The sequence below is a fragment of the Coturnix japonica genome, chromosome 2 (assembly GCF_054131305.1).
Source record: "Coturnix japonica strain WE chromosome 2, WE-NBRP24, whole genome shotgun sequence".
NCBI classification, from domain to species: Eukaryota; Metazoa; Chordata; class Aves; order Galliformes; family Phasianidae; genus Coturnix; species Coturnix japonica.
In genome coordinates, this window is record NC_140664.1 from 10,153,596 (window position 1) to 10,169,112 (window position 15,517).

General features: G+C 44.8%; 1 protein-coding gene across 1 annotated transcript; it reads right to left on the minus strand.

Moving 5' to 3' along the window:
* Positions 1-840: 840 nt before the first annotated feature.
* Positions 841-13,214, minus strand: SQLE (squalene epoxidase). The gene is made up of 11 exons (XM_015856273.3): positions 12,497-13,214; positions 10,451-10,703; positions 9,754-9,934; positions 7,362-7,458; positions 5,077-5,190; positions 4,154-4,325; positions 3,831-3,926; positions 3,170-3,312; positions 2,534-2,630; positions 2,300-2,387; positions 841-1,371 (listed from the first exon to the last, which is right to left on the minus strand). The coding sequence occupies exons 1-11, from the start codon at positions 12,782-12,784 to the stop codon at positions 1,179-1,181; spliced, it is 1,722 nt and encodes a 573-aa protein (XP_015711759.2). The 5' UTR covers positions 12,785-13,214; the 3' UTR covers positions 841-1,178.
* Positions 13,215-15,517: the final 2,303 nt, after the last annotated feature.

Consider the following 15,517-nt stretch of genomic DNA (forward strand, 5'->3'; position numbering starts at 1 on the left):
CCAAAACATATAGTCCAATTTTTAAGTACAGAAGAACACGATGTGCTGCTGCTCTCTGAGCTCTGGGCCATACCGACACACCATTGGTTTGGCAAGCCAGAATATGAGAGCCATGTGGTGATACACAAAGCAACTGCATGGAAGGCAAGGGAAAATGGAAGGACTTGAGAACAAAGGAAAGCGAAGTGGTGAAGGTAATGCAGAGAGGAATAGTGCCCAGCAGTAAAGCACACCAACTCTCAAGTAGTGTGCTGCAAGATCTACAGGGAAAGATATCTTTCAGGTATTACAAGGACACCTGAATCTCTTCTCACAGATCTTCTGAAGTAATATTGAAGAGTGTCTACTGGAAACAGCCCGCTCTCCAGTTGTTTCAGTAGATAATTGGCTGCTGTGCTCATGTCAATGGCGGGATTAACCTTCACTTAGTCACAAACCAAGCAAAACAAAACTCAGTTTTTAGAACAAAGTGAGATGGGAAGAAAAAATTTGAACACAACTGTGCTTTCAGTACCTGGGCGCAGCAGCCGCCATGAGCGCGCTTTGGTTATGACTCGTTTCAAATGATTCTGCTGTAAAGAACAATTTCAGAAGAGCACTGTGGCATTTGCAAAAGCGAGTGACACTGCAGACATGGCGACACTGCAACACCTGCAATCCTTTGCAGTGTCCTTTAAAGCGGTGGTATAACAGAACCTCAGCTGCAACTGAAAGAGAACAGAAGCAAATCCTCATGAAAAGGCCCAAATCAGGGACTTTCTTACAGTATTTCACAGAAACGAAGGCAGCCTATGGAGCTACTGAGCAGAAAGAAGCATGAAGGATAATAGCAGCATGTGCTTTACAGTTTTCACTCTTCAGTTTATTAATATTAGTGGTGCACTCTGCAATGGATAAAGCAAGGAATGAAATTCTGACAGACCTGGCAATATGTCAACACGTCCTTACAGTCCTTGTAAACAGCTAACTCCTCTTTGAATTTATTTGCAAAGAAAAGAATATTTACATATAATATATATGTATATAACCACAAAACCAAAACTAAGTCAAATCCCAATCAAGGAAATCGCATTTTGAAGAGAAGAAAACATGATACAGTATTAAACAGTACATGTCCAAAGATATTAAAGGCATCGTGATCTTCATGTTTTCTTTGTCCAGTCATATCCCCTTGGACTTTAATAGATGAGGGACTTCATTTCAGAGTAGATAAGTGGAAATATTATAGAGCAGCTCCTGTAAAGTACAGCTCCACTGCTGAAAAAGGCTCGAGGCATGGTGATCCATGGCTCAGACTTAAAGCAGAAGTAAACGGCGTACAACGCCACGGCAAAGAAGTGGCCAATCAGCACCATTGGTTTAGGAGATAACCTGTTTTAGAAAGCAAGAAATAGAACACGTCAATAAACAGGATAAAAAAGCACAGACAAATTGTCAGTTCCCAGACTGGGCTCTATACACAATACAACAGCACTTTGATTTAGGCAGCTGCGGACCTGCTGCCTCAGCTGTGAACAAACCCTGACTCTTGGAGCTGCTGCACACCTGCATTACATTTGGCGCTATGGCCAACATACACCTCTGCTTTCTCTTAATTGCCAGTAGTCCGAATCTGCCTTTACCATCTCCCAGGAGAGCCTGTACCAACCCTACCAGTTTTAGCTCTCTTTCCAAAGAGACAAATGGACACATTCTTACATGTTCAAACAATGATTTACTGAGCATTCTCCAGCCTGAGGGAAGCATTCAGAACACCCTGACAAGTACGTGCTTCTCTCTTCCTTTTGCTCATTTGTGGGAGACCTCATCCATCACTACTTTCAGCTTGTCAAGCATGAAACATCTCCACCAGCTCCTATGTTTGAATGAGCAGAAGGGTCCACACTGACTCCCATCCACTTGCCATAGAATCACAGAATGGCCTGGGTTGAAAAGGACCTTAAAGATCATGTGGTTTCAACCTCCTGCCACAGGCAGGATCGCCAACCACCAGACCAGGTTGCTCAAAGTTCCAGCCAGCCTGACCTCGAATGCTTCCAAGGAGGGGGCATCCACAACCTCTCTTGGCAACTTTTTCCAGTGTCTCTCCAGTTTGCAGAGGCATTTTTAAACAGCTAAAAAAGGCAGTATTCAAAGCTTCTAATAAGGCTTCCAACCTCAGTATAATCCTACAAACATTGCCTCACATGGAGCATTCTCCTCACACCAAACTGACTGACTGGGTGCGAAGCAGAATCTAACAGAGGTTCACAAAACTTCACCTGGTCCACATCAGCTATTATAGAGATGCTGAACTTACACAGACAGCAATCCGACAGGACCTGAGACACACTCTCCACCAAGTCTGAAGTAGTGGAAACAGGCTCTCTTTAGCTGGTGCATGGAATCTACAAAATGAATTAAAATCACTCACAAATATAGTCAACGGGTACTAGAAAAATTTGAGCACATAAAACAATGCAATAAAATCAAGGACTTCAGCATTCAACAAACATGAATTCATCAGAAGTTATTTTAAAATACATATATTTACCATCTGTAGCAGCAAAAAGTTCATACAGTGCCTGGGCAAGAATATTCACTACGAAAGAATGAGACTTTTTTCTGGACCAGTAAAATGTTTTTTTGGCCTGCAAAAGGAAAAAATAATGCATTTCTATTAGACAACACAGAACATCATTGAGAAGGTTTACAAGTAGGTGAAAAGAGTCATAGAATCCACGTGAATGTCTTCTCACTTATTACTGTGGTGTTAAGATGCCCACTGACAAACTAGTTATGCATGCTCAATACTCCAAATTCAACTTGCAGAAGGTAATGGTTCCAATCCATCCTGCTTGAGCTCAGTGTACACTAAAAACCACACTTCCAGTGTGGGAACATATCAGACACTACCCTTGCAAAGCATGCTGTCAAGGCACAGCACAACTTAAGCAAAACAAGGCACATCAGTAACGCAGCTTTGAATCTGCCTCACAGCCACAGCACTCACAAGTCACAGCTCTGCTCAGTGACAAATGCCTGATGTGATTTATATATCTGAAGAGTTAAGAACAGCTGTGCCTGCCTCAGTTATAACTTAACACATCCCTCATGTGTATCCAACTTAAAGTGCATCATCTAAAGTGGAGCCAGGTTTGTCTAAATTAAGTCCAAAGTAAAGTTTCACCTTAAGAACATCAGAATCTTCATAAAGATCCGGAATATCCTGGAGCAAACTTCTCCATATTTTGACATCGTTTAAAACGACACTCATTCCTCCACCAGTAAGAGGGTGTCTTATATTATATGCATCTCCTAAAAGAAGAACTCCTAGGTAGAAGAAAGAAAAGATGAGTGAGCTACAGCACAACTACCATATCATCTTAGCACTCAGACCCTGTACTTTGTTTCCCAGCTTACCAAGAATTTATTCCCAGAAGGAACAACAACTAGAAACCAGCAAGAAATAAAGAAGAAATAAAAGGAAGGATGGCTTTAACAGGTTTAAAAATCCCTTATGCAAACGCATCCATATGTGTCAAAGAACAGGCATAAAATTCAAGGTATTTTTTTTCCATTTTTCTCCCCTCAGAAAGAGACCAAACTTACAAAAGCACGACACGCTGAGTTATTTGAAATCAAAAACGAAGCAGGCTAAGATATAAAAAGTCTTGCATCGATATAAACATTATTGTTAAACTGTGCCAAACATGCATTTTCAAACTTATTTTGAATAACAGAGCGAGGCAGCTGTACTGAGCAACAAACACACAGCTGTGAAAACACAGCCTGAAGTCCCACATGCTTCTAATGCCTTCCTTCCATCTACTTTATTTCATAGTACACACCTTTCTTGTTAACAGCTGAAGGAGGTAAGAAGCTTGCTGGCATAGTCCTTAAGCGATCATTCTGAACTGCTATTAGGAATGGTTCCTTAAGGTGATCTGCAAAAAAACAAGGTTCTTTGGTTACACTTATTTGGCAGAGTCTTAAATAATCCACACACAGCCCATATGAACCTCTTCTCAGAGAAATATTCCTTCCAAACTTCTAACCTCATAAGGTCAACCAAATAATCTGCTATGTGATGTGTCATCTAAAAAGGGTGAATCGTTACTGAGACAGTAAACTCTGGAAGTGGAGATGAAACAAGGCAACAAAGCAGACTCACCAGGCAGCTGGGGATGAATGCTCTCAAGCATGTATTCTTTCAGGTTTTTTGGCATTTCTCCTCGAATATCAACAAGGACCCGAGTCTCGGTTGAAGAAATCTGATAGATTAACACTGGACTAGTTTTAGCCAGAACAAGTTCAGCATAATTAGTTTTAAACTGTGGTGCATCCTTAAAAAGAAGAGGGAGAAGGACTGAAATCAGTTAATGAAAGGATATTAAAGTTCGGATACACAAAATCATTCTCTGACACTTCAAATAAAATCCTGTATCATATTAAGGTTGTATTATTTTTTTTCTTTCAATGAACAGCATGTTTTCAAGGGAAAAAAAAAAAAAAAAAAAAAGAATGCAGAAGCTTTCCATACGATCATTTTTACTTCCATAAAGGAAGTTATGGAAAGGAATGACATACAGTAGTCTGTAGCGTAGACAACCCCATGGGAAAAGCACAGCCTGTTCTCACAGAGGAGCTGCTCCAGCCCTCTGATAATCTTTATGGCCCTGCTCCAACAGCTCCATGTCTTTCTTGTGTCGGGGGCTCCAGAACCAGGCAATACTCCAGGTAATCCAGCTAGTTTAATGCTCTCTTGCTCAGCTACAGAGAAATGATACTCTTAGATGCTGGCTTTAAATGTAGATTTTGATGTTTATCTAACTTCTAACCTCAATATCCACTTAGGAAAAATAATCTGGTTCACAGATATATAAATGTCTGAAGAGCCAAAAGCCTGACAACGACCCTGTAGAATCCAGCAGAGCCAACACACCCGGGGCACCATCAGTGTGCTGAACCATCACAGAGCCACCAGCTCACAGCAGCACCAACAGCTGTGGGACACCACCAAGAGGGCGGAGGCTGCTGCATGCAGACAGATAACACAGCATTATATATATGGAGAGAGATATACACAAAAGTTACCTTCAAAATGCAACCAACAAAATGGGATGAAACAGTGACTTTTTGGGAGACCAGGTTCTTCCTAAATTTGGAGAAAAGTCCATCAGCTACAACCGTCAGTGGTGCATGAAGTTCCTGTAGTGTAAAAGAGAGAAAAGATTGGACACTTTCCTTTCCCACAACAGCTGGAAATACCTCTTCAATTGCACGTTAGATGCTGTTCAAAACAATAATCAGCTTCTTTAAGACACGCAGACATGTAACAAAGCTACAGGGACTGTGTCAGAACTTGGATAAAACAGACCAGAACAGCAGAGGGATTGCTGTGTTCAGCCCATAAAGCTCTTCAGGAAGAGACAAGCAGAAGAATCATACATAAGCAAGAAGCCTAAAATGTTCTAGTGTAAAATGTGTACTAAACTGAAATGCAGTTCACATGCCCAGATCTTTATTAAAAGAACAAGCAGCAAATTCCAAGCAGTTCCTACCAACCTTGGGTGCTACAAGCAGAAACAACAGGTATAGAGAGAAAAATAAGAAATGGATCAGGTTCAGTCTGAATATATGTACGAATCCCTAACGTTTAATTCATACCCTGTTTCAAACAGGAGCAGATGCTTCAGATCACCAATAAGCATTTTATTTTTATTATATAAATTATATTATTTTTATTATATAAAGTAAGAAAAGAACTAGAAAGCACTTAGAGATGGATGTTTCCTTCTACATACAGCTTTCTTGCTGTCACGTGCAGTTATATCACTGTACATAATCACCACAGATCTAAGATGAACTTTGTCTTTGGCCTTGGCAGGAGCAGAAAACAAGAAATAATTTTTCCTTTGAAGCATCCAGGATAAAGCACGCCATGTTTCATTGGCACTTCCTGAGCATGATTTATTGTTGGACAGAAGCACTTGGTGAGCCAGCAATGCAAGTGTACATCCCTGCCTGGAATGGGCTCCTCTTGGTGCTACACTGCTATGAAACACAGGCTCTCTAAGCTGGCAAATCATACAACACTTTCCAGGCATGGAACTTCAGAACTCAGTGAGTTTGCTTATCACCTCTGTACAGACAGGAACCTCAAGGCCCTAGGAATACCACCCATGCTCTCAGAAATAGCTCAGGCCAGAATAATGGTCACTCTAATGCTTATCAAACAAGCTGTACTTACAATTATAGCAATGAAATCCATGAATGCATAAAGCTTAAGAATACATCTCCAAGCAAAATACGCACTCCCATCAAAATGACCCCTATATTTCAGATGATTGAGCCCATTGGGTATTGGGGGAAAACAAAACAACAACAAAAATCACAAGCACCACCAAGACACACAACCACCAAACCAAAAACAACACCACCACCAAACAAAGCCACAAACAAACCCTTCCCATCTCCAAATCCTGTATTTCCAGCACTCGTGTGATTCAGCGGCTTATTCCGCCACAGTGGATTTTACTTATTTATTCATTCCACATGACATTAAAGGCAGACCAAACAAGGCTTGGAACTGCCTCCAGGTACCTCACAAAGAGGCGAGGCTGGTGTTCCTCCTCAGCTGTCTTACAGCTCCCCACTCCCAGCACACCCTATGAACTGCAATGCCTTATGCTTGAGCAGGATTATTATTCCCCCTTCCTCTTGGAGGAGTAATTTTAAAGTGTTTCTTGGCTTTTCTGGAGAGTGCATCCACAATTCAGTACATACGTTCTATCTGCATCAGTTTCTCCTAAAGCTATTATGAGTTCACTCCATTTCTCAACATTCAGCCAGCAGTTCTGCCTTAGCTGACGTAAAGAGCAATAAAATCAGTGACACAACCAGAACAGGCCAGAACTCTCCTTCTGTGACCCAAGAGATGACTGGGCAGAGCTGTCTCTATGAACAGGCACCTACCTCCTGACTCCCAGACACCTCACTCAACAGAGGTAGCATATGTTGAAACACAGATGCTTTTAAACAGAGAAAATACAAATCTTAACGTATTATTTCTTCCATCAGTAACTTTGAAATATTTTAAGCCCCAAACATACGGATACTTAAGGGGAGAAGAAACAACAGCAGTGCTTCTGGAGAACTGAACTGTTATCATAAAAGCACTAGGAGTTACAACAAGAATTTCCATATGCCAGGACTGCATCCACTTGAAAGCAATCTCCCTCCATTAAAGCTTTCACCTCTCTGGTAATTGCAGATTTCTGCACCAGAGCTCTGAAATAGCAGTGCTTTTTAAATGCTACACACACTTAACTCTATTTTCACAGTAGTTCAACAATGATCAGACCAGAAAACTGTCTCACCTTAGTATCCCCGGTTTCTTTGTCCTTGTACTGAACACCCACTATGCAATCATCTTCTTCAAGCAGTTGTGTCACAGTTCCTTCAATGAATTTTGCACTGAAATAAAACAGAATTTATAAGAGGAGGGAAGAGGATTAAGGATGCTGACATTACATCGTATTAGGCACAGAAGGAAAGTGTGATTTTCAATAACCTTGCCTCTGCCACAATATTCGCTCTAAATGCAGCACACAAAGATTCCTCAACGCTTTTTGAAGCCACGTTAAATGTCAAACACTGCTCGTCATTAGCTTCAGTTCAACACTGCTTGACATTTGAGACTATTCTAAAGCTATTGTGCATAACATAAACACCCTACCACCAAGCAGAACCTCTGCTTTCGCTTTAGGCTTTCCCTGGCCAAAGGAGATGAGCAGAGAGAAGTCTGACAACACAAGCAGTCAGAAATCAGCCGCGCTGAGCATTTCTCACTGTTCAGCAGGGCAAACTGACAGAACACGACGGATCTAATTCCACACAGAGTACAGAAGCAAGATCCAAAGCAGCACTTCAATGCTTAACATGTAAGCAAGGTAGATGTGATGTTCCTAACTAACACAGAATAGTCCTCAATAATCTGTCCCGTTTAGTACAGAGACAAAGCTCTGACAGTGCTTTTGATCACACTCCAAACTGAGCATCCCTTGCATCCATCTCAAAATTTGGCTATTTGGGTTTCACAAATTGTATCTCTTTCCTCTGAAACCTCTTGTTGGATCTGAGCTGTTAAGACACGATCCCAGCACTTCAGACCCTGCAGCTCAAAATAAGCACATTTTCTCTGCTTCACAAATGCTTTCACATCCACGTGGAACACAAAAACTTGGAGAAACTAGATGAAGTTCTATATAAGAATAAGTCAGTTTGAGAGTTTAGGCCCTCCAAGGTAACAAAGCGATTGAAAACACACCTAACAGGAACTTCAACAGCAAGAGAATGTAGCAACCTACCAGGTTAATAGCAGGTGTATCAGCATTCTGCAGATCTTACTGGCTTTTATATTTCTTTTATAGCCATAACTTGATTAAGTGCTTATTTCCTTTTCTGGTTCTAACCCACTATAAAAATGACTAACTAATGATACCCTCCCTTTTTCCTCTACAGAATTAATTTTACTCATCTGAAGTTCATATTATCTAAAGCAGATGAAGAGAATACATTGAGTAGTCATTATTCCCTCTAGCTGCACAAGTTGTGAGATGAAAAACAAAGCTTCACAGCACTACCAAGAGTATTTCATCTCTCTTGTACCTTGATGTAACATGCAGTTTCCTGCGCTGTCATTAAAATGGGAAGAAAACATACAGGAAATGAATAAAGAAAGAGTAGAAGAAAGGGTAAGGACTGAACTCAAGGCTCAACCACTGAACTCAAGGCTCTTGTAAATTTCTGCTGACAGGATTTTTGTACAGCTTGAGGAGTTTTCCATACGTTGAGGTGCCCAAATTTCACTGAACCTGAAGCCATAACAAGGAAAGTCTTAGCTCTTATAGCTATTAAATGCAGTCATCGTTGATCCTAACTGTACTGCACAGCTGCTGTCTTTTAGTGCTAACGTTCATAGGTTATAAAAGATATGATAAAATAAAGCACTTTTCCACTTCAGAATAGAAGCGTGATGTAAGAAGATACTTTCCGTACTTCCCTTATAGGCATTTCTGGTGGAAATAAAACAATCCACCCTTCAGAAACAGCATCTAGAACCTATTTGGTTTTTGAAACATTTCCTCCTCCTCTCTTTTAATACCAGGCAATATCAAACGCTTTTTATTTCATTAGGAATAGGATGCACCTTCCTGATGTACAGCTGTTACTGGGAGTAGCTCCTTCCCGTTATTTAGTGCTCCTTCCCAGCTATTTTGCTCTCTTGTTAGCCATAAAATTACAGAACATGCATATGTAAAAGAAATTTGATTCCATGAGCTACAAACAACACATCTGAAGAAATGATGCCAAGGTCTGTCACATATTTCTTGGCAAAAGAAGCTCTGTGCATTGCACCCTGAGGTGAACGCTTCTGGTAAAACACCAAACCCAGTAACAGGTCTAAGAGAATCAACTTTTTAACCTCAGACTGCCTTCTGACAGGGGCCAGCCAGCACCAAGCCTTCCAGTTGAAGCCTTATTAATCCCATACATTTAAAAGTTAACTTGTCTCGAAGGCTAACAGAAGAAGCATATTCCATTCATAAATATGTCTACAAAAACAGAATGAGTAACTCCAGCTCTTGTTTTCTCTCAGCCTTGCTCACTAAAGCCCCTGAGCCCCTGTGCTGGCGCACAAGGAAATGGCCGAGGAATCTCACACTGGGAACAGTGATCCAGCATCTCAGCACCCAGGCTGTGACTCACTTGGGCTCTGCCATGGCTGCCCTTCGGAGACCCATGATGAACTTGCCATGATGGAAGGATCTTCCGCTCACCACGCGGCCATCTTCAGATGTTGGAAAAGGAATTTCTACCTCCGACTTGCTCTCTAGGTCATGAATGATGTAACCATGTACTGTTTGTGCATCAATACCTTCTACTGTACCTGCAAAGCAAAAGCCAGCAGATGAGTTAATGAAAGCTTTTAAAAGACTTATTTATTAAAACTATTTCTTCACATGAAGTCCAATTATCCTAATTAAAATATGCTGAGGAAAGAATATCATAGAATCATCATAGAATGGCCTGGGTTGAAAAGGACCACAATGATCATGTAGCTTCAACCCCATTGCTATGTTCAGGGTCGCCAATCAGTAGACCAGGCTGCCCAGAGCTACATCCAGCCTGGCCTTGAATGCCTCCAGGGATGGGGCATCCACAACCTCCTTGGGCAACCTGTTCCAGTGTGTCACCAGCCTCTGTGTGAAAAACACAATCTTCAAAATAGCAAATGGATACTCCAAATGCACAAGCAATTTTAATTCCTTTTATTCATTGTAGATAATTCTTCATTTTTCCTGCATTTTAGATAAGGCGTGCCTTATCTAAAAACATAACTGAGTGCAGTAACTGTTGTTTTATACATATATCTACACATATACACAGTTTGAAATGCACTCACCTTCAAGACCCAAGTCTTTAAGTGCATTAAAACCACCAGGCTGCAACAATTCTCCAACTATCCTGTCAGGCTCCTTCAGATCCCTCTCTATTACAGTCACTTTTCTTCCATCTCTGGCGAGCACCGTGGCCAAGGAAGACCCAAGGACACCTGAACCCACAATGATGACTTCTGGATCATACTGGGGTGATAATGTTGTAACTGAAGCTGCCTCCATCTGATGCATTTCTGAGACATTTGCTTCTCTTTTACCCTGTAGAAAGAAAAATCCAGAGTTAGATGTGCTGATGTATGCGTACCATAATCTTTGCACGGGTTTGAGTTTGTACTAGTTCTACTTCCATCCAGCAGATTGAGAGCCCATTGATGGCTGGATGCATCTTCCAGGTTAGCTTTGTTTAAAAAGAAATCATCTATAATCATAGAATCATAGAATTACCCAGGTTGGAAAAGACCTTGAAGATCATCAAGTCCAACCACAGCCTAACCAGAACCCTAACTCTTAAACCCTACACTAAATTATATCCCTGAGTACCACATCCAAACGGCTCTTAAACACAACCAGGGATGGTGATTCAACCACCTCCCTGGGGAGCCTATTCCAGTACTTAACTACCCTTTCTGTAAAGAAGTGCTTCCTAATATCCAACCTAAACTTGCCCGGGCTAATAATAATGATACAAAGAATCAAGGAGGGAAAAGAAACAAGCAGAAACACTAGGTTAAAACTGCCCTCCTGATCGCAGACAAACCATTAACACAACCTGAGTCTCACATATGCTGGAAGATGAGTTCCTACAAAAGGCAGTAAACCAACGCTGCCGCATGTTCTTATCTATAAAGCAACAATCCAACGCCTACATATATATCCCTACTGAAATTAGCAATTAAGGAAACAGTCATATCCATGGGAAAATGTATTTCTCTAACCTTATTGAGTTGAATAAATGGAGTCCAATTCACTGCAGTGCTGACAGCAGTAAAAACACGTTTATATCAGTGAAATGAATCCTCTGAACAACAGACACCAGGATTTCTAGTGGCGTGGTGTAAAGTCTGTAGCTACAGTGTAACAAGGAACCTTAAAATTACTGCACAACTTCGAGAAAAGCAAGAAACTGTGGCAAAGGCAGGAGGCTTTTACCAGAAAAATAAATTCAGAACAACAACAACAAGAAAATCATAGGGCATGCATCCAAAAACAGCTTCAAGTTGTTCTGTGCAAGTGGTCAGTGCCCAGCTGAAAAGGCCCAGAAGTGCCCAGGCAAGGAGCCAAACAGCGCTGACCTCGCGATGTACTGAATATGCATATCCACCTACTGGTGGTAGATCGCAGGGCTTGTGCCAAACTCCAGCTGAAAGCCTGGTGCTCTACACTATCACTGTAGAACAGGCTGGGTAACCGAGCCCAGGGTCTGTAGCTATTATACAAGCAGGGTTTTAAGAATGATGCCCATACTGCTGTGTGTCCTGCTGTCTAAACGGATACCTTTCATCCAGAAACATGAAGAGGATCACAGAATAACAACATGGCTGAGGCTGGCAGAGACCTCAAGGTCCATCTGGCCCAGCTTTTGCTCCAGCAGGGTCACCCAGAGCAGAGGGCACAGGGCCACATCCAGGCGACTTTTGGAGATCTCCAAGGAGACCTTGCTGCCTCTGGGCAACCCGTACCTGTGCCGTGTCACCTGCACAGCACAGAACTGCTCCTGGATGGGTGAGATCCTCCTCCTGCTGAGCCTTCTCTTCTCTTGGCCAAAAAGTCCCAGCTCTCTGTGGTTCTTCACAAGCAAAGATCTTCTAATGTCTAGAGCAGACCGACAATTGGAGATACCCTTCTGCTAGTATAATAATCCATTACCACGTTATTTCCTTTGCATACTCACAGTTCACACACCTTTGTAAAATCTCTATTTCTCCCATTATGAGATGCAAAACATGACACGTCTGTCCCACAGGATGCAAACACAACCCCTCCCTGCCCTTCCTCCGCTGTCCTCCCATGGGCCAACTCCAAGCCAGGTGCCACGTCCAACCCGAACGTACCTTTCTGGATTTGGGTTGCTCGACTCGCTGCGACCCCGCAGCAGGTTTGGCCCAGAAGAAACCCACCAGGGGCAGAGCCGAGAGGGCGTGGGACAGCATCCCCAGGTGGGGCTTCTGCTGCTGCTGCTGCTGCCGGGGAGCACGGAAGTGGTAGCGATAGGAGAGCAGCAGGCCCAGAGAGAAGAAGAGCACGGCGGAGAGCAGCACCTCCTTGTTGGCGTAGCTCATCAGGTCCCCGCACTTCTTGTACACGTAGATGAACGAGGCGATGCCCAGGAAAGTCCACATGGTGAGGGCGCTTCCCAGAGTTCTGACGTCGGCTGAAGCTCACAAAAATGGCTTTTGACGTAATAGACGGATAACAGAGATACAGAACCACACGGACCCCCCCGCGATGGCAGGTACAGCGGTCAGGCACAGCGGCTCACCGAGACCCAGAGGCACGGGCAGCAATAGCCGCCTCCATCAGGCCGCAGCGCCCGGAGCCGGCAGCCCCCGCCGCCCCACGCGATGCTCACGAAGCCGCTCGGTGCCGTCCCCTGCCCACCGCCTCCTGGGCGGCTCCTGGTTGCCGTGCCCAGCCCAACCCGCTCCTCCGGGGGCGGCTGCGCTGCGGGCGGTGCCGCCTCGTGCTGGTGGCCCCGCAGCTCAGGTGACGGGCCGCCCCGCACCGCGGAACCGGGATGGACCGGGACGGGAATGAGATGCGGGCAGCGGGACAGGGGCGGGGCTATGCTAATGAGATACTGACCAGCCTCAGGCAGGTACCGCGCGCCCCGGGCCTCAGCCGAATCTGACCAATCGGAGGCGCTATGCTGAGATGGCGCTATGGGCCGCCGACCAATCACGGAGCGGGGAAGGCGGGGCTTGCGAGCGCCGGGATCCTAGTGCGATGTGACGCCGGAGGGAGGGGCGGGAGAGAGAAGTTGCCATGGTAACAGTGAGACGGGATCGCCGCGAATACACAGCGACCACGATGCTGCGTGCAGGAGATGCGCATGCGCGATGGCGGGGAGGGGGCCATGAGTGGGAACGTAGTGCACCTCAGTGCCCGTCAGTGCCCCTCAGTGCTCCTCAGTGCCCCTCAGTGCCCTTCAGTGCCCCTCAGTGCCCTCAGTGCCCCTCAGTGCCCTCAGTGCCCTTCAGTGCCCCTCAGTGCCCTCAGTGCCCCTCAGTGCTCCTCAGTGCCACTCAGTGCCCTCAGTGCCCCTCAGTGCCCCTCAGTGACACTCAGTGCCCGTCAGTGCCCTCAGTGCCCCTCAGTGCTCCTCAGTGCCCCTCAGTGCCCTCAGTGCCCCTCAGTGCCCCTCAGTGCCACTCAGTGCCCTCAGTGCCCCTCAGTGCCCTCAGTGTCCCTCAGTGCCCCTCAGTGCCCCTCAGTGCCCTCAGTGCCCCTCAGTGCCCTCAGTGCCCTCAGTGCCCCTCAGTGCCCTCAGTGCCCCTCAGTGCCACTCAGTGCCTTCAGTGCCCCTCAGTGCCACTCAGTGCCCTCAGTGCTCCTCAGTGCTTCTCAGTACCACTCAGTGCCCCTCATTGCCCCTCAGTGCCCTCAGTGCCACTCAGTGCCCCTCATTGCCCCTCAGTGCCACTCAGTGCCCTCAGTGCCCTCAGTGCCCCTCAGTGCCACTCAGTGCCCTCATTGCCCCTCAGTGCCCTCAGTGCCACTCAGTGCCCCTCACTGCCCCTCATTGCCCCTCAGTGCCACTCAGTGCCCCTCACTGCCCCTCACTGCCCCTCAGTGCTCCTCAGTGCTTCTCAGTGCCACTCTGTGCCCCTCAGTGCCATCAGTGCCTCTCAGTGCACAGGGAGTGATGGAATCAGGAAACAGTGAGGACAATAGCGCATGGCTGGTAGAGAACAGGGAGCCGGGGTGTCACTGCTGCTGCAGGCTGCCATTAGATTTAATTGGAACAACAAATAACACATTTGTCCTACTTCCACCGCAATAAATCACCCTCTGCTGATGAGGTGCTTGTGCAAAGCATCTGTCAGGATTATGTAATTCCCAAGTCCTTTACTTCCGTACGGAGGGGATTAAAGCAATTATAAGGTGCTGGGTTTGAATGAGACACCCAGACGTGCATCTGTCGGAGCCTCAGATGTGTCCCAAACCTGTCCAGCCAACACACCACAAGACATCCCTCCTGTCTCCTATTCTCCTCATTGATCCCTGGCTATGTTTGGCATGATTAGATTCCTGTTTACAGTGGAAGTATCCTTTGCTGCTCACAGTACTGTAAATAAGATGGTATTTCTGTGGATTTCTTTTCCAATTCAAACAAACAAGCCTTTTCTGGTTTGCTTACACATGTACAAGGAGTCAGACCTGTTGTTCATAGGCTGCACAACTGGCCAGTGTGTGTGGTATGAGACTGAACCCTGTCTTCCTTGGGCACGGTGTGATGCACAGCCTGGTCTCACTGCACATTTTCTATATGTTTAACTCTCCTTCTTATGATGCAGAATGGGCAAGTTAAGTCACTTATACCCCTAATGAAAAGTCAGTTGAATGAGCTGGAAGGAAGAGAAAGGGAGAAGCAAACCAGCTTTCAACATCACAGACCTCACACCAGCAGTGACAAGGTTTTGTGCTTTATCTCAGCTTTGCTGTTCTGCTCCTTTGATGTTTCCTACTCTTGCCTCACTAAAGACAGCACAATGTTCTCACAAGTTGCTACAGGCACGTGCAGTGCTCATGATGCAGTACAGGAATAAGGTTCACAGTAGACAGACTACAGATACTGAGAACAGAAAATGGGGTTGAAGAACCAGGAAGCAGACACAGGGTAGAGCAGCATATTAATGTCAAAATATTGTTTAGAAATATGCATATATATACATATATTTCCTTTTGAGCTGTTACACAGCATTTAATACAAATGCAACCTCTGCACTTCAGACTCCACATGCAATCCAAATGACTTGTTCTCTTTTCAGCAGACCACACTTGGATCCCAGAAGCTATTTTTCTCCCTCGTGAGCTCAGACAGCAGTTTGTTTCTGCACAGCTGGAGATCAGTG